General features: G+C 42.9%; 1 protein-coding gene across 3 annotated transcripts in view; it reads left to right on the forward strand.

Moving 5' to 3' along the window:
- Positions 1 to 2,810: 2,810 nt before the first annotated feature.
- LRRC8C (leucine rich repeat containing 8 VRAC subunit C) overlaps positions 2,811 to 21,662 on the forward strand; it is a 121,776-nt gene continuing 102,924 nt past the window's right edge. The window contains exon 1 of one of the 3 annotated variants that reach the window (XM_072649034.1): positions 2,811 to 2,862. In XM_072649034.1, the coding sequence (XP_072505135.1) occupies positions 2,840 to 2,862 (23 nt within the window). In that variant the 5' untranslated portion in view covers positions 2,811 to 2,839. Of the gene's footprint in view, positions 2,863 to 17,798; positions 18,062 to 19,182; positions 19,320 to 21,662 lie in introns of those variants that run through there. The other 2 variants (XM_072649036.1, XM_072649035.1) reach the window with 2 other exon arrangements.

Raw genomic sequence — 21,662 nt, forward strand, 5'->3', positions numbered from 1 at the left:
GGAGAAATCAAGTCTAACCTTTTTTTACAGATAAGGAAACTGAGGAAGAGAAAGTTTAAATGACTAGACCAGAGATACACGGCTAGTAAGAGCTTAGTGCACAGGGCTAACGTGTGTGTGTGTGTGTGTGTGTGTGTGTGTGTGTGTGTATGAGACAATTACTTTTGCCAGTCTGATTAAGCCCATGGAGCCTTTCTCAGAGTAATGTTTTTAAGGGCATAAAATAAAATTTATACGATTACAAAGGAAATAACCCATATTGAAATAGTTTTTAAAACGTGGTATTTTTTTTTAAGTTCATGGACCCCACCCTAAGAACCCTTGGCTTGGAAGTAATATAGTCCAACTCTTTCATAAGAATGATGTAAAAAAGGAAGTCTTACAGAATGGAAGTGGTTTGTCCAAAATCACAGAGTAATTCATGTGAGATTTTTCCTCTTTCCCCCCCCACTAATTCACTGCCAAAATGTTAACGGCATAGATGTTGTTGATCATATACACAGTCATCATAATGAAACCCTTTCCAGAACAGAAGTCACAAGGATATAACCAACACATTGTTTTCACTTTCTCATCTCCTAGTTACAGTTCAACCCCTTCTGCAATCTTGTTTCAGATCACTCAAGTGAAACTTTTCTGGAGGTTACCAGTGTTGAGTCTTGGTTATTTAATACGATGATCTTTGCACAGTCTTCATTCTTCTTGACCTATCTACAAACATTTCAAAGTGTTAACCAGTTTCTACTCCTGTATACTTTCTCATCTCTGGTTTTTGTGACCTTATTCTCTTCTTGTTTGACTGTTCCTTCTCAATCTACTTTCCAAGATCATCGTTCATGTTCCATGATTGTATTTTAGGGCTCTGACCTGGGTCTTCTGCTCTTCCCTTTCTTTACCCTCTCTTAGTGATCCCGTCAGCTCCCAGGGGTTCCATGATCATCTCTGCACCAAAGATTACCAAATCATGCCCAGCTCCTGTATTTCTTCTGAGCTCTAGTTCTGTAACACCAGTAGCTCAATGGACCTCTCCACCTAGATATATCATAAGCATCTCAAACTCAACATATCCGAAACAGAACTCATATTTCTACCATAATTCTAACCACTTTCAAACCCAACCTTCTTCTGAACTTTTATGTTTCTGCTAAGAACAACATTCTTCTAACTGTCCCCAAAGTTCACAGCTTTAGTGTCATCCTCAATTTCTTATTTTGCCTTCTCTTTATCAATTCCAAGTCTTACTGATGCCAAGTCTTCTTGATTCTAACCTCCAGAGTATCTCTCATATGTATCACCCCCTACTCTCTACTAATATATCTACAGTCTGAGTTTAATCCATCATCACTTATCATCTGTACTATTACAATAGTTTTCTAATTAGCCTTTCTATTTCTTATCTTAATTCCCCAATCTGTCCTCCACACAGCTGCCAAGGTGATATGTCTAAACCACAGATATGATCATGACTCTTGCCTGCTCCAAAAACACTGATGGCTCCCTTTTGCTCTAAGATAAAATACAAATTTTTCTTTTTGGATTTTAAAGCCCTTCACATATTCCTGAGTTCAAATCTGATTTCAGATACTTATTAGTTGTGTGACACTGGGCAAGTCACTTAACCCTATTTGCCTTAGTTTCCTCATCTGTAAAATGGACTGGAGAAGGAAATGGCAAACCACTCCAGTATCTTCACCAAGATAACCCCAAGTCAGGTTACAAAGAGCTCAACACATCTAAAACAACTGAGCAAACAAACAACACAATATCCCTTTGAACCATCAGATTGGTAAAGAGCCTTCCTTGTATACAGGAATAAAGGGATGCTACTGCAATTCTGTTCCACTGCTCATACTTTGAAGCCAAACCAGGATGACAAGAACAGACATCAATCTAAAAAAGTTCCATTTGGGAAACGTTGTGTTGGAAATGCCTAAGGCATGTCCCAGTGGGAATGTCCAGCATTCATTTTGAGTTCTAACTTTGCACAAGGAAAAAACCTGACTTTGGAGTTGGAGGACTTGAGTTCAAACTTTGCTTTTGCTGCTTATTATTAGAATTTGAATTCCTTGAGAGCAGACCTTGCTTTTCTGCCTGAGTACTAATTGGGTCTTTGTCACATAATCAGAAGGTAAACTCCTTGATAGCAGGGTCTGTCTTGCCATTCTCAGTACCTAGAACAGCTTTTGCACATAGTAAGCATTTCATAAATGCTTTTTCATTCATCAATTCCTTCTTTCACTCATTCATACTATCAAGAGAAAGTCTGTGAACAATAAATGTGCTGAAGCTTTTTTCTTTCCATCAGGGAAACATCAATGACTCTTTTCAGCAGCTGTTAGAGAATCACAGGCTCTCCAAGATGGAATCTGGCCCATCAAAGACCCATCTAATAATTCCGTACCTGAACCATACTTACTTTTGTATGTCAGAGTTGTACTAGATTACATGTTCCCAATCCATAAATTATAATAGCCTATCCTAATTTTGTATAAATAATACTTCTAATAATAATTTTATATGATAAAGGTCAGGTAGCAAAACAAAAAAACTTAAGTATTTTATCATGGTAAAAAACTTCTCATATTAACAATAATTCCCAAATGCTTTTATTTTTTCAGAAAAAAAATCTTTAAAATTTTCTCCATGCCACTTTTCCCCAGTGGCTTTTTTGGCCTTTATTTCTGGCTGGGATTTGGTCTTCATTGATTGACATTCTGGTCTGAGGAAAGCATTGTGATGGGAGGTTGGTTAGCCCAGCCAGCGTCATAATGCACAGTACTTATAGCAGTGCAACCCAGTTTATTGGCTCTTCAGCTGGATCTGACACTCCTGACTGACCATGGATAAAGTAAGCCTTACCAGGTAAAAAATTGTTTTCTTTGTTTAAAATCAGCATCCATTGCTGAGGTTTTGGGGGATAATTGGAAGACTTCTGAAAAGGATGTATTTGAAAGCTGGCGTGTCTCAGAGCACCAATCCTTGGTCCATCTCAAGTTGTCTTGATTGGTTTCTGATTTCTCATTGCTGACTCTCATATATCTATGAAATATAAGAAGGGATAAAGAGCAAAATCTTAGGCTTATAAATAGAATACATGAATCATTGGAAAGATAAAGACCCTGGCATAAGGTTCACCAGTAAGAAGAGAAAAGTATTCCTCCCTCTCCCATTTCTAATTCTCCAAAAGGACAAAGTTTTCAGAGTTGGGTTTTTTTTTATGAGAATTCACAAAATAGAATCACAGTCCTAAAGTGTATAGAAGGGCTTATCTCATGCAACTCCTGATCCTAATATTGAAATCATTATAAAAATCTGCTTTCCTATTATCCTCTCTGGAGCAAGATGCCCTTCAGTCTCCACCAGTAACATATCGTTCTATCATCTCATAGTCCTTTTGATCAAGATAAGTAACTCCAAATCAAATGATCAAAAGAATCACTTACAGAAAGCATTGGAGCTGAGCCCAAGACTAGCCAGTCAGTGGTTTATCTGATGTGAGTTAGAGAGCCTTGCCCATTTGTCAGACTCAATGGGGGAGGGGGGGACGGGGAGAGACAGACAGACATAGAGATAGAAAAAGAGAAAGAGAGAGAGAGAGAGAGAGAGTTGTCAGTGATATAATTGGAACCCTGGAAAAATAAACAATGTCAGTCATCCAAATGAGACTAGAAGGTGAAGAGGTAGCACTGAGCATGATGGATAGAGGGAGATCAGTACTTTGGAGTCAGGACTGATTGGACTTAAATCACATCTCAAAGACCAGTTATTAAACCCTGAGCAAATTAGCCTCAGTTTGTTTATCTGTGAAAATGGAGATAGATAATAATTGCACTTGCCTCAGACAGTGGTTGACCTGATCCAATGAGATAATAAATGTAAAGTGCTTTGTACATGTAAAAAGGAGTGACAGAAGATTGTTGTTGATTTACATTGAGCTAGAATATTCTGACAGCTAGGTGGCGCCATAGTGCATAGAGCCTTGGACCAGGAGTCAAAGTCATGTTCCTGAATTCAAATCCAGCCTCAGACACTTACTAGGTATGTGACCCTGGGCAAGTCACTTAATCTTGCTTGCCTCAGTTTCCTCATCTATGAAATGAGCTGGAGGAGGAAATGGTAAACCATTCCAAGTATCTTTGCCAAAAAAAACCCCAAATTGGGATCACAGAGTCAGACACTACTGCACAAAGAGTGTTCCACCTTGTATGGCAAAAACATACATGATAAAACATGGTATGTTTTATCTTGCCTGACCTCTAAAGTCCATTCTACTGTCCACATTAACTTAGTGGGAATTAATGAGTGAGATCCACTTCTTTTTATTACAAGAATTTATTTTGAAATGAGTTAAGAAAAAAAGAATAAGATGCCAAGAAATGTTTTCTAATCATTTTAGAGGAAATTCCATTCATCATGTTGTAAAATGAGTAAGTCTATGGATGGCAGGTCCTCTTGGAAAATTGGGGTGTGTTTGTTAGTATCATTATTCATAATATTATTATCATTATTAATAGATCTATACTGAAAATATCCAGAAACACAAGTAAAAATTATTGGTGTGATGATTATGGTATATAGGCCTAAAAATGTACCTTAAGAAGCAATGTAGGATGGTTGGGAGCAAACCAGCTTTGGGATCAAGAAGACCTGAGTTCCAGTCCTGTTTCTGACATGTACTGCCTGTGTGACCTTAGCCAAGTTCAAAAACCTTCCAAAGCTCCAAGGCAAGCTTTTAAGAGTCTAAGCTGGAGAATACTAGCAGCTCTGCATTGATACAGGAAATTGTTCTCTACCCCCACCTCCATCTATTCCCCACTCCACCCCCCAAAGATGTCTGTAGGAGGTAACATTTAAGAGACCAGGACTATGTAATGTCAAGGGGCAAAGAACATAACAGTGCCTAAGAAAGTCATGGCATGTTATTCAACTAATAACTAACTTCCAGATCTACCAAGCTAGACATCTCTTGATAAACAGGGCTGCAATGTCATGTGCTAACATGCAAGAATTTGAGTCTGCAAATGTTTGTTACACTCCTGCCTTGTGGCAAAGTCACTGCCTTGGGGAATGCAAAGTTAAAAACAAACTGTAGCTGAGTCTGCCCTAGCTAAGAGGGCCTGGGATGGGGAGAGAACTGTGGATGCAGTTGGCACACACAATAATTGTTTTGTGATGAGGATGACAGGGAGAGTTTGTGATAGGCATGGGAGAGTTAGGTAGAGAGAAGAGCTTGGGATGAAACTGGGAAACAGCTAGCAGTCCAGGTTGACAAGAACAGGGTACATAAAGGCAGGAGTTGGGGTGGGAAATGTCAGATAAAACTGGAAAGGGAGGTTCGAGTTAGATCACAGAGGGTCTTGTGGTATTTAAATCCTGCTAGAAGGAGTTCATCTTTTATCTCAGAAACATTTGGAAACCCTTGAAGGTAAGTGACCAGGAGAGTGAGTAGTCAGTTCTGTGCCTTACAAGGATGATTTTAGCAACTATGTGTGAAGGGATCCACTGGAGTGGGGTGAAGTTGGGGCAGAGAGACCAGTTAGGAAATGGTTGCAGTAGTCTGGGCCAGAGTCATGATGGGAGCCAAGAGGGTGATGATCGGTGGCCAGGTGAATGGAGGTGCATTATGGAGGAACACAGAAATGTTGTGGGCATTCAATGACCATTGGATATTGAGGGGAAGGGGAATGGTCAAAAATCACTCTTACGATTTCATATTGGGGCAAATAGAGTTTTAAATAAATATCAAAAAGTCCAAAGGATGATGGGGAAAGGCCAAAGAAAAGGAGATTTCTCACCAAAAACAAACAACACAGATCTTTTGCTCTAGTTTTTCTCCTGAAGGTGGGGGCTCCTCCATTCCTCTTAACATAGGAGATAATTCTTTGTAAGAGAAATGGTTGCATGCATAACCGATAACAAATTGCTTACCATCTCAGGAAGGGAAATGGGGAGGGAATTAGGGAAAGAATTTGGAACTTAAAATTTTTTTAACAGAATGTTTAAAATTGTTTTTACATGTAATTGGGAAAAATAAAACATATTTTAAAAAAGAAAAATGGCTTCAGACAATCTCAGACTCAGTCCTAGAGGGTAAATCTTTGGAAAGAAAGAGCAAAAGCATAAAGATCCCCTGTTACAGCTCCAAAGGGAAGCCCCACCTCTAGGTAAAAGTGATGAAGATCTAAGTTACTGCAGAAAAATGTTGAGTAATTAATCCTGATTGTGGGTGCTGGTGCCACTGGCAATGGTCAGTCTGCCTTCCATTTCCATTTGTCGGGTGCTGGTGATCATATCAAGTTAAATAAATTGAAAGCATTTATTAAGCACCCACTATATCCAAGGAACTAGCACCTGTTATGTACAACTGAGTGGGGCATTGACAATACAAAAATCAAACAAGATAAAATGAAAATAGCTCCTGACCTCGAAGGGTAGACATTCTACTGCACAACATGTGTAATAAATGAATATATTACAATATCAACTTTATTACTAAATAATTTCAAGAATGATAGAACATTGACAAATTGGGTGGAGGCAGGGGAGTAGAGATCAGGAAAGGCCTCCTCCTATGGAAGGTTGAGAACTTAGCTGTTCTCTGAAAGAAGTTAGGGATTCTTGGAGTCCAAGGTGAAGAAGATGGTCAGTCCAGACCTGAAGAGGCTCAGAGGAGAGAGAGCTAAAGTTCTGTTGGGATGAATGTGTTGGTTGATGCTTGTAGTTCTTGTTGCTGGGGAGGCTGTGACTGGTGGACTGCTTGAGTCAGGAGTTCTGAGCTCCAGGAAAGCTAAAGACCAGCACTAATATAGTAAGCCCTCAGGAGTGGAGGGCCACTAGGCTGCCTAAAGAGAGCCAGTCTGGAACATGTCAGAAAAATAAAGCAGGTTGAAGCTATCTTGCCAATCAGTTTTGTGATCAGGCCCATGAGTGACCACTGAAAGTGGGAATTATATCATGAAGGACTTTGAATGGCAAGTTGAAAAGTTTTATTTTATCTTACATGCAATAAGGAACCACTGTGGGTTTTTTGAGTTGGGATGTGATATGTCTGACACTGACTTTTTAAAAAGTTTTTTTAATTTTAATTTTATGTTGCCAATAGGCTCAGGGTTCATTTTCCCAACTCCCTTCCCCCCCTCACACTAGCACATCCAGTTCTCATAACCCCAGCTACCAGAACTCCTTCTTAAGATTCTACAGGTTATCCCCATAGGGTTGGGGATGTTTTTCTCTACCCCAGCCCCCACTGGATTGCTACAGATCACTACCCTGACATCATTTTGACCAGCTGACATCTTGATATAACTGATAACCAACTAACATTAATTAGCTTTTATAAAGGGCTATTTGCTGAGAAGATATAGCAAGAGTAGAAGGATAAAAATGCCTCAGCCAAGTAAACCAGGGTATACATTCTCATCCCTTCTCTACACCTTGGTGCCCAGGAAGGACTTGACCTAGGAAATATTCCCCATGAAATGGGAGACACCCTATCCTTCACCATCTCAGTCTCTGGAGAGCTCAGGTTACATTTAAGATAGGGGATGTGGGAGGAAGAGGGGTTAGCTACAAACCGGTCCTCCCATCAAGTTCACTTCTGGGTGTAGAATAGTTGATAGTCTAAGCACTTCCTTGATTATAAGGCACAGTGTCTCAGCTGCTGAAACTTTCTAATGCTGAGCTGGGTCAAAAAAGTCACTCCTCAAGGCTATACTGCTATCAGATTCAGTTACTGTGACTGTACTTTGGTGAGCTTATGAACTTTTGAAGCTCATAATGTCATTGTTTCCCTGATACATATAAACCTAGGATCGGTAAAGAATAAACACATCAGATATAAAAGAAAAGAAAGTGCTATGTGTTTGTTTGAGGCTACGTGGTGACCAGGTGAAAAAGGGACTGACACCTGGAAGCTAAGAGCATTTTGTCCTCCTCACATAGTCCTATAGACAGAGATAGAGACAAACAGAATAATACAGAGAGATATAGAGAAAAATAGAGAGAGAGAAAGGAAAGAAGGAGAGAGTCAAAGAGACATAGATAAAGAAACAGAGAGGGAGGGAAAGAGAGACAGAAACAGAGAGAGAGAGAGTGAGAGAGAATATTCTGTCTGTCCAAACCTTTTATAAGCATATTCATTTCCAGCTTAGCTGCCAATAAAATGGCTATCATCATCTAGTAAAGCAACAGGAAACAGTCATTGAGTTCCTGTACATGTTCTGTATTGAAAGGGCCCTTCCATGGCTGTCCCATCATTCATTTTTAGAAATAGGCTCACCAAGCCTCCACTCAGACTGCCTGCAGGAAGCACAGTCTATGACTACTCTAAGGACTGAGTCCCCATTGGCTAGTCACAAGTTGCATTTAAAATCACCTTCATGTCCAAATATATTGACCCCTCTCCATTTCCCTACCCAGTGAGCCATTCTTTATAACAAAGGATAAATTAGAAGGAAAAGAAAAAATTCCATCAAAACTAAGCCACGCCAGAAATATTGACTTCTAAGGTAGCAATGAGGCTTTCTCATTTTGACTTATGTGACCACTTGCTTTCCTAAAAAATTCCAAGAAATAGAGCCAAAGGTCTTGAAGAGTCCCCCTTCTCTTCTCTCTCCCCGCCCCCCCCCCCCAACCCCATTAGTACTGGGAAGGCTAAATCAGCATTCCAAGTTGTTGGTTTATTTTTCTGCTAAAGGAGAAAATTGCAAACCAATAAAATTCAAACACATTAAAAATAGAAGAGTATAAGAAAATGAATCTTGTTTTCAGTGTAGAGAGAGAGCATAGTTAGGCTTGCTGATAAGTATTTTCTAAAACAAAGAACTTTTACAGGTAAGTTTCCAGAGGTAGAATCAAATTTATGTGTGAAACAAGAGAAGTCACAATAATACTGCCTCTCTACTAAGGTTTCCATCCAGGGTCAGCGATGGTCAGACCTCAGAAGCAAAGGTGGTACCAGAAACATCTGTCTGTTTCTTAAAATAGGCCTCTTTGCAGGTCTTTAAAGCAGACCTGGCATTGTTCTAACCTGTGATGTACTGCATGAGATTAGTAATGCAGAATTGTTAGAGATGGATAGTTACTATGGTCATCTATCCAGCAGCATGTCATCTCCCTGCCTCAGTTTCCCCCTTCTCCTTTTCCTAGATTTAGAGCTGGAATCAGGAGGCTCTTGAGTCATACCCATACATGTACAAGTTGAGACACTCAGAAGTATCTTGCCCATGGTCACACAGTCAGCTGGTGACAGAAGGCAAACTACATTGTGCATTCAGGATTTGGGGGTCTTTCTAGAAAAATCAGATAACTTGCTTGAGAAGAGGCATCTGTCCACTGATGTAATGCAGAAATAAGGGAATCTTATAACTATTTCATATCAGAAGCCAGAAGGCCTGGACTGAAATCTTAGATCTGGCTAATTGAAAATAGGGGCCAAGTCACTTAATTACTCAGAGCCTCATCTTCCTCATCTACAAAATGAGACTGACAACAATATTTGTGCCATATCTATAGTACTTGGTGGGCACAACTGAGGAAAACATTTTGTGGGCCTTGAAATGTTATTGAAATATGAGGAATTATTAGCATTAATTTTTCCTTTAGTCCTATGAATATTTTAAATATCTCATAATTCTCCAGCAAGGGGACAGAAGATTTTCCCATTTCAGCAGAGTAATCGTGGTGATATATATTTTGGACATCATAAAAAGAAGACACTGCTAAGAATTTTTGACCACAATTCTGCCTTCCATGTAGGGCATTTCAACCAGATTCAATTCAACGATCATTTAAGTGCTCAGCCATCAAGGGGGAATAATGATATGTGGACACTGAAAATATAAAATACAAAGCGACTGGAAAATAATTTCGGGGAGGAGAGTACGAAGAAGTGGGGATGGGGGTGAGGGTCAGGAAGGTCAACTTTAGGTAGTGGCACCTAAGTCTGAAAAGGAAAACAAGGGTCTCTCAGAGGAAGAGGTATGAGGAGGGGGAGAATCCCGAGCCTGGGTGTCAGTCCATGAACTGTATAGCCCAAAGCTTGGTGCTGTTTCTTAGGTACAATAGGAGGATTTTAGAGCCAGAAGAGACTCGATTTCTAAGATCCTCGTTACCTCTCCGATATGGTTCCAGAGGCAAGCCATAGATCGTTGGGATGTGTGCTGCATTCTCTCTGAGAGAGTCTCATTAGCTTCCCAGATGTACTCTATTGTTATTGTCAAAACCCAGAAGAGCCATTCCCTTTACGATCTTTTTAATTAAGAGTCCTGCTTCCAGTAAACTACAAGAGAACAAGTGCTACTTTCACAGAGTGTGTTTGGGGCATGAATACCATATTGTGAAGGAAAGGATGTCTAGGCTGGTTCCAACAGCTGGGGGAAGGGCCTCAGAACCTTGTGGAACACACAAGTACAAATTTAAAGCAAACCTTGTCTGCCTGCCTGGAGAAAAGCCTAGCATGCAAATGGGAACAACCAACCCTCTCATTTCTCAGAGTGCAAAGACACACTGCTCCCTGCAGAAAAATTAGAAGTAAAGTCTCTAGGAGGGCTTATTTTTAGGCCCACAGCACCACCCTTTCCTCTGGCACCAAACCAGCTTTGTTATTTTAGGTTCAAGACAGGGTTTTTCACCTCTAAGACAACTTTCAGTTTACAGAAAGTTTTCTAGGGAACCTTGAACATGCCCTCACTTGGCATATTTGAAAGCAAGGATTTCAGGTTCAACACTTGCAAAAAGGTAGATTTTAGCTGAATAGTTTATTCAGAAAGTGTTAACTGGTGCAGAAGAGGAACTTAGAACAACCTTGTTTTTTCACCAGGGTCACACCCAAAGGGTTCAGAAACAGTCTCAGAATGTGTAAGCTAGAGGATATAGGGCAATGTGGGTTGGGTGGAAGTGCTAGTTTTGTCATCAGGCACAATCAACAACATTTGACAAAGGAATCCATGTTAATTTCCATTTTCAAATAGTATGATGAGCAATATTGACTTCATTCTGCAATTAGCAGACGTGGCTGTTCCTTCCAGAGCTACAGACTGCAGCCAATTCCTATCTGGGTGTTTGGGGGAGATCTCTGCCCTGTGCTCTGTATCCATGCCCTCCCATAAATCATAGTGAAAATCCTAGATTGAAAAGCCAAGAGTTCAACCATCCTTGGACCCTTGGGTAGTGAATGAATGTGAGGGAAGACAGAATGGCTATTTTTAAGCAATCTCCAGAAACCTAGTTTTACCACTGGTCCTCAGGAATATGGTGTTTGGGCAATTTAGAAGAACTTAGAGTTTGGGGTGTACATAGTTTTTAAGTCAAATATAGCATGTTGATTTTATTAATTCCAAAACTAGAAAAGTTTGCCACCTAATTGTTCTTTTAAAAAATTACAAGTACTTATTATCTTTCTTTTTTGCTCCTCCCCCATTGAACATTAAAAGAAAACTCTTGTAACAAATATGCAGAGTCCAACAAAACCAATTCCCAAATTGATCATGTCAAAAAATGTATGTTTCATTCTACTTTCGTCCATTACTTCTTTTTCTTTTGGGTAATTTTATCATTTTATCAATAAGGCCAACAGGTTTTTAATAAAAGGATGGTCATTTGACCATCTCTCTTAGACCAAAGACCTATTACCACTTGATAGCATGTTTCATTTTCAGTCCTCTGGAATCATCCTCCATTTGTTCTTGAAAAGACAGGTATACATGTATATGTATATGTATACACACACATATACACATATACAGATACTTTCCTCTTTCCTTCTAGCTCTTGGAGACAACACAAGTAGAGGAATATCTAAATTTCTCAAACCAGCAACAGATTAATTAATAGGTGATGATTTATGCCATGCCATGTCACTTAGAGGCAGTGTCCTAATGTTCAGGGCTTACCATCAGGAAGCATAGTACTCTGGACAATAATAAAAATAATAATATTTACATAGCACAAAGCACTCTACATAGGTTATGAAATTAAATGTCCCTTCTGTATACTATTTTACTTGGCTCTCACAACAACCTTGTGAGGTAGGTTCAGTGATTACTCTTTGTTCATAGATGAAGACTCTGACACTGTCATCTGCCCAGGGTCACAGAGCTAGTAAGTATCTGAAGCAAGACTTGGAATCAGACTTTCCTGACTCCCTAGTCCATCACTCTATACATAGGGCTGTCTAGCTTGCCTCAATCTACAACAAGGATGGGGAACCTGCAGCCTCAAGGCCACACGTGACTTTCTAGGTCCTCAAGCAAGGCCCTTTGACTGAATCCAAGCTTCACAGAACAAATCCCCTTAATAAAAGGATTTGTTCTGTAAAACTTGGACTCAGACAAAAGGCCACACCCAAGGACCTAGAAGGTCATATGTGGCCTAGAGACTGCAGGGTCCCTGCCCCTGATCTAAAAAGCATTTTCTCTGGGTTCAAATCCTAGCTCTTCCATGTAGCCTTTCAGGGATTTAGTTTCCTTATCTATAGAATGAGAGAGCTGGACGGGAGATCCCTTTCAGCTCTGCATCTGTGAACTTACAGCTACAAATAAGGACAGGTCCTGTGATTTCACTGGTAGAAGTAACTCCCAGGTAAAGAAACTCTCTCTACTGATGTGAATTGGAACCTTCTCTGTCTCATCATTTTATAGAGATCCCTAGAGCATGGAGAACTTAAGTGACTTGCCCAAAGTCACACAGTCAGTCTTTGTCTGAGGTAGGACTTCTTGGCTTCAAGGCTAGCTCTATCTAATTTGCCTGTCAACATACTTATGACCTGAGTTCAAATTCAGCTTGACCATGGACAAGTTCCTTAATCCCTCTGAGTCTGGGGAAACTAAGCCTTCTCTACCAAATACTGAAGGGTTCTAATCTAATTCCCATAACAGAAATTCTTGTGTTTGTCCTCCTTTCTCCAAGGGGACCATGACATAAAGAGGATGACATGACTTAATGTTGACTTTGATTTGAGTGAAGGGATCAGGAATTCACTACAATGATGAATTCACAGATAAGCCCCAAACTTGCATACTCTTGTCACAAAAGATTCTTGCTTAAAAATGAGTTTGCCTACAGGCCTCTTTGAAAGAGGAGCTTCTGCCCTTCCCCCTCCTTCCTGTAATCTATAAGTGTTCCTTTGGTGCAGTGGATAGAGCACCAGTGCAGGAGTCAGGAGGACCTGAGTTCAAATCTCACCTCAGACACTTGACACTCACTAGCTGTGTGACCTTGGGCAAGTCACTTAACCTCAATTGCTTCATCCTGGGTCATCTCCAGTCATTGTGATGAATATTTGGTCACTGGATTCAGACGGCTCTGGAGGAGAAGTGAGGCTGGTGACCTGCACAGCTCTCCCTCACTCAAAACAAAGTCAAGTGCAAGCCATGTCATCATTTGATGGCATGGTCTTCTTCGGCAACAAAGGATGAGCACACACAAGTGTTCCTTTACAGACTATTAATTAATTAACAGAAAGACTTGAGGAGAGCAAGGGTCCTTCACAGAGAAACTAAACTAGTGGCAGCCATTGCTAACTGTAGAACAATAAACAATTTAGATAAAGTATCCCTGAAATTATTTGTCAATAAGAAAAGGATTCCAGCTTCAAAAATTTGATCAAAACACAAATTTTCTATCAAAGTTTTCCTGAAAAGGATCTTCACTACAGCCAATATTTTCACCATCAGTAAGTCTTAGATTCTCATGTCCTTTGTGGATCAGTAGTCACTGGTGATGGGCATTGCCAGAAGCGGCTGGTGAAGCTATGTTGGCTGAAGAAATTTACCATAATATGAGTAATTCTTCAGAGGAAATCCAGAAGAGTCTCCCAAGCTAAAGGGGGGCCTGCTTCCCATTTTATCTCCTCTTTCTGGCCAGCACAATGAGCAAGCAGGACATTTGGATTGTAACACATCATCAGACCCTTTTCCAGGGAATTGGTTATTTTGGGGAGGCCTAAGTCTAAACTGGGTATAAGTTTTATGACGATGCATGATTTGTCACTTCCATAGCCAAAGGTTTCATTCGAGTAAGGCATTCTTCCAGGTGTGACTGAAAGAGTCCAGCCAGGAACATAAACACCGACTTCTTCTTTTTCCCCTCCATTGCAAGGAGCCAGAACCATGTAGTGGAAAGAGCACTGTATTGAGATTTTTTTTTTTTCTGCAGTGGGAAAAGGAGGGGGTAGGACTTGAGCCTGCCAATAACCCATCAGTTCACTTTGTATGGGGAACTGTGCTTCTAAAAGACACAAGTGTGTGCTCTTAATGTAGGGATTTGAGGAACAGTTGAAAGAGGAGAACTGACATTTGTGGATGGGGGTACAGTTAGTCAATACATATTTATTTAGTACTTACTGTGTGCCAAGAACTGTGCTAAACACTGGAGATAACTAAGAAAAGGCCAACAAAAAATTAATCTCTGTTTTCAAGGAGTTCCTAGGAAAGACAACATCCAAATTATTCACAAACAAGATTTATAGAGAATAAATCAGAGAGGGACCTGAGAAGGAAGGCACTAGAAATACTGGGGAGATTAGCAAAGGTTTCCTTTGGAAGGTGGATTGGAACTGGAATTGGAAGGAAGCCAGAGAAACCAAGAGGCATTGTAGGTGAAAACAGACTCTTGATTTCCATCACTTCCCTGCTGGAGGGGTTTTGAGGAGGGTCAGGCAGGTATGGACTTGGAATGAACCAGGAGATACCAGGAGACACCAGGAGAGAGGAGGCAGTTTATTGACTTCAGAGATGTCAAGTATGAAGAATTGGCAGGCTAAGCATCCCTTAATGGTGCTGTGAAGAATGTGGTTCTCTTCTGAAGCTGAATGCCTGTGCCCCATGCACATGGCAGGCCAGTTGCCAGAAATTCAATATACTTAACATTTATATAGCTCTTTAAGGCTTTCAAAACACCAGACACATATTATCTCAGTTGATATTCACAACAACTGAGTGAGGTAAGGGTAGGTAGCATTATCCCCATTTTACAGATGAGGAAACTGAGATTTTAGAGAGGTTAAGTGACTTGTCCTGTGGCTCATACAGGATAGGATCTGAACCCAGGTCTTCCTGATTTTGTGCCACTGTGCCACCTAGCTGTCTAGATAAGTTAAAAAAAAACCTGAGGGGGTCTCTGGTTTAGAGGAGGCTAGTATCTTGAGTTTCCCTAGTGGCTGGACAATCACTGAGGCATCTCAGTGTCACCAAGGTTCTGGGAATATTAATGTGAGATAAAAGTCTGAGGAAAAAGTCTAGAATGAGACCTCATCCTAGGCCACAAAGGCTGTTGTCACCATTCAAGGGACAGATGTCAGTAAATATTTAATAAGAGTGAGCACAGAAAGGAGGAGATGATAATAAGCCCCTGGAGGCCAGGTATGCTTCTATCAAGTTGAGCTACCTCAGAAGATAATGAGGCAAAAAAAAAGATAGTGGGGCATTTTTATCTGGTAACTTCAGTCAATGAATGAACATTTATGAAGCACCTCTGGACCCGCACCTCTGGTTTGAGGGCTTGCTGCGCCTTTTTCAGGCTGCTTTGTCCACTGTTGGTGTCCATCTGTTATCCAACTCTCAAGCTGTAGCATGCACAGCAGTCTCACCTGGGGTAAACTGTCTCAGGGCTAAACCAGGGTCAGGGTAACCAATGGCCCTCAGACCTGTTGGTAAGTTGGGAGTGGGAAGGTCTACCCCAAGCACGTGAAAACTTCCCCCAGTGCAATGGGTAGACCAGAACCATTTGTTCCAAAGGCCATGAAGATGCCTGAAGCAGGTGCTGTGGAACACTTAGAGATTGGTCAGACATCAAAGGATCTAGGGTCATCCACTGAATTCTGGACCATCAACAGTCATCCTGATTTCAGTCTTGCCACTGGCCTTTGAAGACTCTGGAAGAGAGAGTGAGGCTGATGATTTTGTGAAACTGTGCCTCACTTAAATCCAATTCACTTGAAAGTCAAGAAGACATCACCTGGGACGTCACTGATCCTCTTCAAAAATGAAAGACAAACTGTGCCAAACACTGTGCTATGCTCTGGGTAGTACATAAAGAAAGACAAATGACAGCTTTTGCTTGCAAGGGGCTGATGTTCTAATATTGGGAGAGGTGGAGACAAACAAACAACTATGTCCAAATGTGTTATACACAGAGTAAAATCGAGAAAATCAACAGAAAGAAGGCACTAGAACAAAGAGAGTTGAGAAAGGTTTGCTATATAAGGTAGGATTTTAGCTGGGTCTTGAAGGAAGCCAGGAGGCAGAGATGAGGAAGGATAACATTATAAGGATGGGGAACAGTCTGTACTTAGAGAGTGGAGAGATCTAGCAAGGAGGGCCAGTATCAAAGGAGGGATGGAAGCATGGGAAGAATACAGTTACCCTTCCACATCAGAACTTTTCCCATCTTGGTCTCAATATACCACAGGTTGGCATAAGAAATTAAATGGAATTTTTTTGAGGAGTATTGTGGAAACCACTGATGACATGCTAAGGCCAGCGGATGACAGAGAAAAAGTTTAGAAACTCAGAAATGCATAAAATATATGTATATTATTGTCTAATATGAACACATTTTATCTTTAATACCATAATAATTCAGACTTCTTCTCTGATAAGAAAGGAAGGCCAAAAGATTTTACATGAATTTTCCAACTCATCACCCTTGATGTGGAAGTAATAACTGTACACAGTGGGAAGGGGTAGGGGTATAAGATGTAGGAAGACTGAGAAAGTGGGTGCTGTGTGTGCCAGGGACAGGTTATGAAAGGGTTTGGATGCGAGGGGATTTTATATTTGATCCTGGAGGTGAGAGAGTCACTGGAGTTTATTGAGTTGGGGAGTGACAAGGTCAGACCAATGCTTTAGAGAGATCACTTGGATCTATAATTTTCCTAGGATGGACCAACTACTGAAGTCCATCAGTCCAAGTGAACTGTTTTCCGTTCTGGGGATTTCAGTTAGAAGGCACACCAGTACTGGACCTCACTGAGAGACCCAGGATGGTGTGGAAGGACTGGAGACTCTGCAAGGGGCTGAGCCCTTGCAGGAAGTGGGCGTGTTTAATCCGAAGAAGAGATGACTTGGGCAGGTGAAGAGAGCAGTTCTCAAGTACTAAGAAGCAGAATTCAACTCAACAAGCTTCCATTGAATGCCCACTAGTAACTGAGCGCTGCCTTGAGAATTCAAAGACTGAAGCACTACCTCCTCTCCAGATGTTTACATTCTGCTGTGAAGAGACTTGGGACTCGTTCTGGTTGACCCCACAAGGCAGAAATACCGTGGTAGATTTAGGTCTGATAAAATTTCCCAACTTAGAGAAGAACCAGCTGCCCCAGGGGAGGTAAGGGGCTTTCTCTAAGGGCCAGTCGGGGTATAGTAGAGGGCTATTACAGAGTACACCTACAGTATGCTAGGGTAAGGGCTAGGCTAAGTGACTTTTTACAACCTTTTCCAAGTCAATGTCTATGATCTCTTGTTTGTTTGGTATTTTCCTACCTAGTAACACGCTCTGGTAAGTCGCACCCACAGAAGCTCCATGCATTCATCTGTTATCTTGGGAATTTGTTTTAGGTGCTAAGCAAATGAAGTCCACCTTTCTGAGACAGCTTGCTTAATAAATTGGGGTTAGAAACATCTTCAGAACAGCCCTAAAGGCATTCATAGGCTTCCTGGAAGGTACAACGGAGTCATCAGGAAGCAACTAAAGGAGGATGGCTTGCTGGAGCTTCAGCCAGGAAGCTGCAAAAGGCGTCAAACAACTACTGAGTAATTGTCATCCAGTCTGAAAAGTAGGAGGAAAAGGAGGCGGGACCTATTTTTTCCGAGGTCTGTTGGTTAGATCTGGCTGCCTTGCGTGAGGTCACTGGCTTCCTAAAAACAGTCCTGGTCGTCCAAACCTAGTTCCCACCCAGTTTGCCAGGCCAGAGCTGTGTGTTTGTTTCACACTTCTAGAAACCTTCTCAGAAAGAAGCGGCTCCTTAATGACCTTTCCAAGTCTGCAGTTTGGACCCAAGACTTCTCATACATATGGTAGCCTTAAAGATGGCAAAGAACCTGAGTAGGAAGAAAAGACAATGAAGGTGAGAAAGAAAGGCTTCCCAAGTGCGAACAGGTCTCCGCTCCAAAGATGCGCAGCCTCGACGTTGCTAGGGGTCGGATAACAGTAAGGTTAGACCTGACTGTGCGGATAGTAAATGAGTGAACTCTCACAGCAACTTTAGGAAAAATGGGGATCCCCGCGGGGAAGGAATTGGGTCATCAAGTAGAAAGTTAGTAGCTCTCGGCTAGGGTCTACTGGGAGTGGGGGGGACTGTAGAGGGGCAGGCGGCTCAGAAAACTGCAGTTGTCCCCACCCCCTCCCATCCTGCTTCAGCAATCCAGCCCGACTGGGCCCTGCCCTTCTTAACCCTTGCTTCTCTTGGGGGCATCGGCTCCGACAGGAGGAAAGGGAAGGCAAGGGGGGCGAGGCATAAAGGCCATTCCCGGGATAGCCCTAGGAGTTCCTAGGATGGCTATTTATAGCCCCCCATCTCTTTTGGGTGGAGAGGCGGGGCTGGGCGGGGTACCCGCCCAGAGAAGCCCCCCGCTTTGCTTAGCATTGTTCGGGGATGGAGGACCTTGCACAGCCAGCAGCCGCCGCCTAATCACCCACGCCGGGTGGAGAGAGGCGATAGAGGGGGGCTTCGGCCCGGGAGGCTTGCACCTATCCAGCCCGCCGGCACACGGGATCCAGCCACCGCCTAGCCCGCTCTCCAGCTCGAAGCTTGGAGTGCTTCGGCAAGCGGGAAGGATCCCCCCCGGAACGCCGGCTTGCGTCACGACCGCCAGGGCGCAGGAGTGGATCCCGCTGATTTCAGCGCGCCACCGCGGGTGGGCAGGGGGCAGGAGGCGCAGCCCGCCCTCCCCGGGGCCGGGCGCTGGGCGGCGCTGGCCGCGGCAGCGGCGGGAGCAGCCGGAGCAGCAGCGGCGGCGGCAGCAGCGGCAGCAGCGGCAGCAGCAGAGGCGGCACGGGGCCGGGCGCCGGGTGGCGCTGAAGGCAGCAGCAGCAGCCCGAAAAGGAAGGAGGAGGAGGCGGCCGGGGGGAGGGCTGGTGAGGGGCAGGGGCGTTAGCTGCCTCCTGCCTCGGAACCGGGAGGAGGAAGCCGCTGTCGCCGCCGCCGCATTGCTACCCCTGAGACAAGCCATGAACCGCGCTCCTCGGCGGCCTCCGGGTGGCCCCACCGACGACCCTCCCATCTTGGAGGACAGCCGCCTCCTGTGAGTCCAGCTCGGAGCGCCCTCGGCTCGCCTCGCCTCGCCTCGCCTCATCAGCTCTCCCGCCCGCCCAAGGACCCAAAGGTAAAGGAGATGGGGCAGTCAAGGCCAGTGGGGGACAGGATGGAGAGGAGTGCCAGCCCCAGCACCACCCTCCTGGCCCTAGGGACTGGGAGGAGGAGGAGAAGGGTGACTAGTCAGGCTCCGTTATAACGAGTGACTACTATAAGAACTTGCCACCACCTCCACCACCGCCTCTCTTCCTTTCCCTCCTCCTCCCCTGCTTGCTCCCCTCTGTAGCAGCATGCCACCGCCTTCCTCCGCCCAGCCTCTGCCGTGACTGTGCCGCAGCTGCAGCCAGCCAGCCGCCTCCTGTGGCTGCTCCAAAAGCTGGCCTCAGCCTCTTCGGCCTCGCCCCTTCACTGTGGCTGGGCTGGTGCCCCCCATTCCCCACCCGACCTGCTGTGCACTCCGCTTGTGGTCTGCAGGCTCTGGGAACTGGAAGATGGAGGAGGAAGAAAGGCGGTGGTAGGGATGGGGAGAGCTTTGCATCGTTTTCGCTCACCTTGGGCACATCCCTCTGGGGAACAGCAACTGCCTTCTCTCATCAGCCTTCCCCCACACCCAAGTCCGAAGTTGGAACTCATTAAGAGGAAGAGAAGGGAATGGGGATTAAAGATCAGTGATGGCAAAGGTGTCTGAGAAATATCTGTTCACTGGCGGGAAGAAAGGTGATAACCGGACCCGTGGGGGCGGGGAGGAGTCCAATATTTGGAGGCAGGGGAGGCTCACCTCTTCCCCCGAGAACCGCCAGGCTGTGAGGAGAACCATTCAACCCTCCTCCTCCTGCTGCCAACTCGTTCTTTCAGTAGCTTCTAAAGCGTTGTTCTCTCCAAAGATCCCGATAAAAGGGTGATTACAGAGGGAATTTGTCGTCAATTGCACCGTCGTCAATTGCACGGTCGTCAATTGCACCTTTTGTCACAGCCGTCTTTTTTTCCCCCAAATCCACCTCCAAGTCAGCCTCACAAAAAACCACGCTCAATTTTAGAGCATCCCTATATACCTATCCCACCTCTTCCTGTGTGGGTCTTTCTGAATGTTGGTGCCAAACTTTACTTAGGTGTTGAAGAGTCCTTAGGCTTTTAAAATTTACAAGAAAGCCTGAGTATGAGAAATGAATGATTTTTCTTTGCTTCCGCTCGTTTGGGGGAGGGGAGTGGTCTGTTCAGATTTTGACTATTGGAGGCCTTAATTAGCATATCAATGTCTCTTGTGAGAATTGTTGCCCTAAAAGACCTCTGTAGTGTAAGAAATCTTTATATTGCTGAAAGTCAATGATTCCTAGTATATAACAAATGATTTCCAAAGAAATAAGACAACAGCAAACCTATTTAATGTATCAACTAGCAGAAATTAGATGAAGGACCTCTGCCCTAGAAATAATCTGCAAAAGTTGTACTCTTGTTTAGGTAAATTGCAAAATACCCAAAATAAACTAAGTTAATGAATTTAAGTTTTTTATGGGTTTGGGAAGGCACAAAAATAGACTGTACTTCAGAACTTTTGGTGAGGTCAGTATATCAAACTGGAAACAAAAATAGCAGGTCAGATTTGTACTGTAAGATGTGTTTTGGTGTCCATTTAGGTAGGGGGTCCAAGATAAGAAGCTTATGGGTTTCCCTCTGGTTGGTAGTTAAATTAAATACCCTGCCTTAAATCTAGTTTAGAGGGAAAAAATGAGAGTGTAGTTTTTCTAGGATTGATGTCTAGGATGTTGCAAATAGACTAGCATGTAAAGTGTATCATGCAAAGCAAACCAGTCTAACTCAAATAAAAGGTTGATTGAACTAATACCTTACTAATAAAATGGACAGTCTTTTTGTTATTTGTTAGGAGCCTCTTTTTGCCAGACCAGCTAATATATAGTGTAATTAATATATTTGATGAAGAAAATAAGAGTTGTGTAACCTATGAGTTACTAAAATAGATCAGTTATTGATGTTTATAAGAACTTCATTTTTAAAAAAAGACCCCAAATTCCAAAGCTTTGGCATAGTCATCCATTGTAGTACAGAGGAGAAAGCACTGGGGAGTCTAGAAACCATGGATTCAAGTCTTGCCTCTGCTCCTTATTTACCTGTGTTGCCCTTGGGTGAAATCACATCACCTGTTGAAATGGCTTACCTAAAGTACCTTTCTGGTTTCATATAGGGCAGCATTTCACTGTTTACAGGTGATGTAAATATCGTAGCAACTACTGATTAATTTTTGTGTGTGTGTGTGGAAATGGCAAATAAGAACTTGGTTTTAGCACTAGTTGAGTCTTTGAGGTACCTTCCAGCTTTAAAGCCATTATCCCAGTGCAAAGTAGCTAAATTTCTAAATTGTTGTTGTCTGACTCTGCACGACCTCATTTGAGATTTT

Source organism: Notamacropus eugenii, chromosome 2, assembly GCF_028372415.1.
Source record: "Notamacropus eugenii isolate mMacEug1 chromosome 2, mMacEug1.pri_v2, whole genome shotgun sequence".
In the NCBI taxonomy this organism is placed as follows: domain Eukaryota; kingdom Metazoa; phylum Chordata; class Mammalia; order Diprotodontia; family Macropodidae; genus Notamacropus; species Notamacropus eugenii.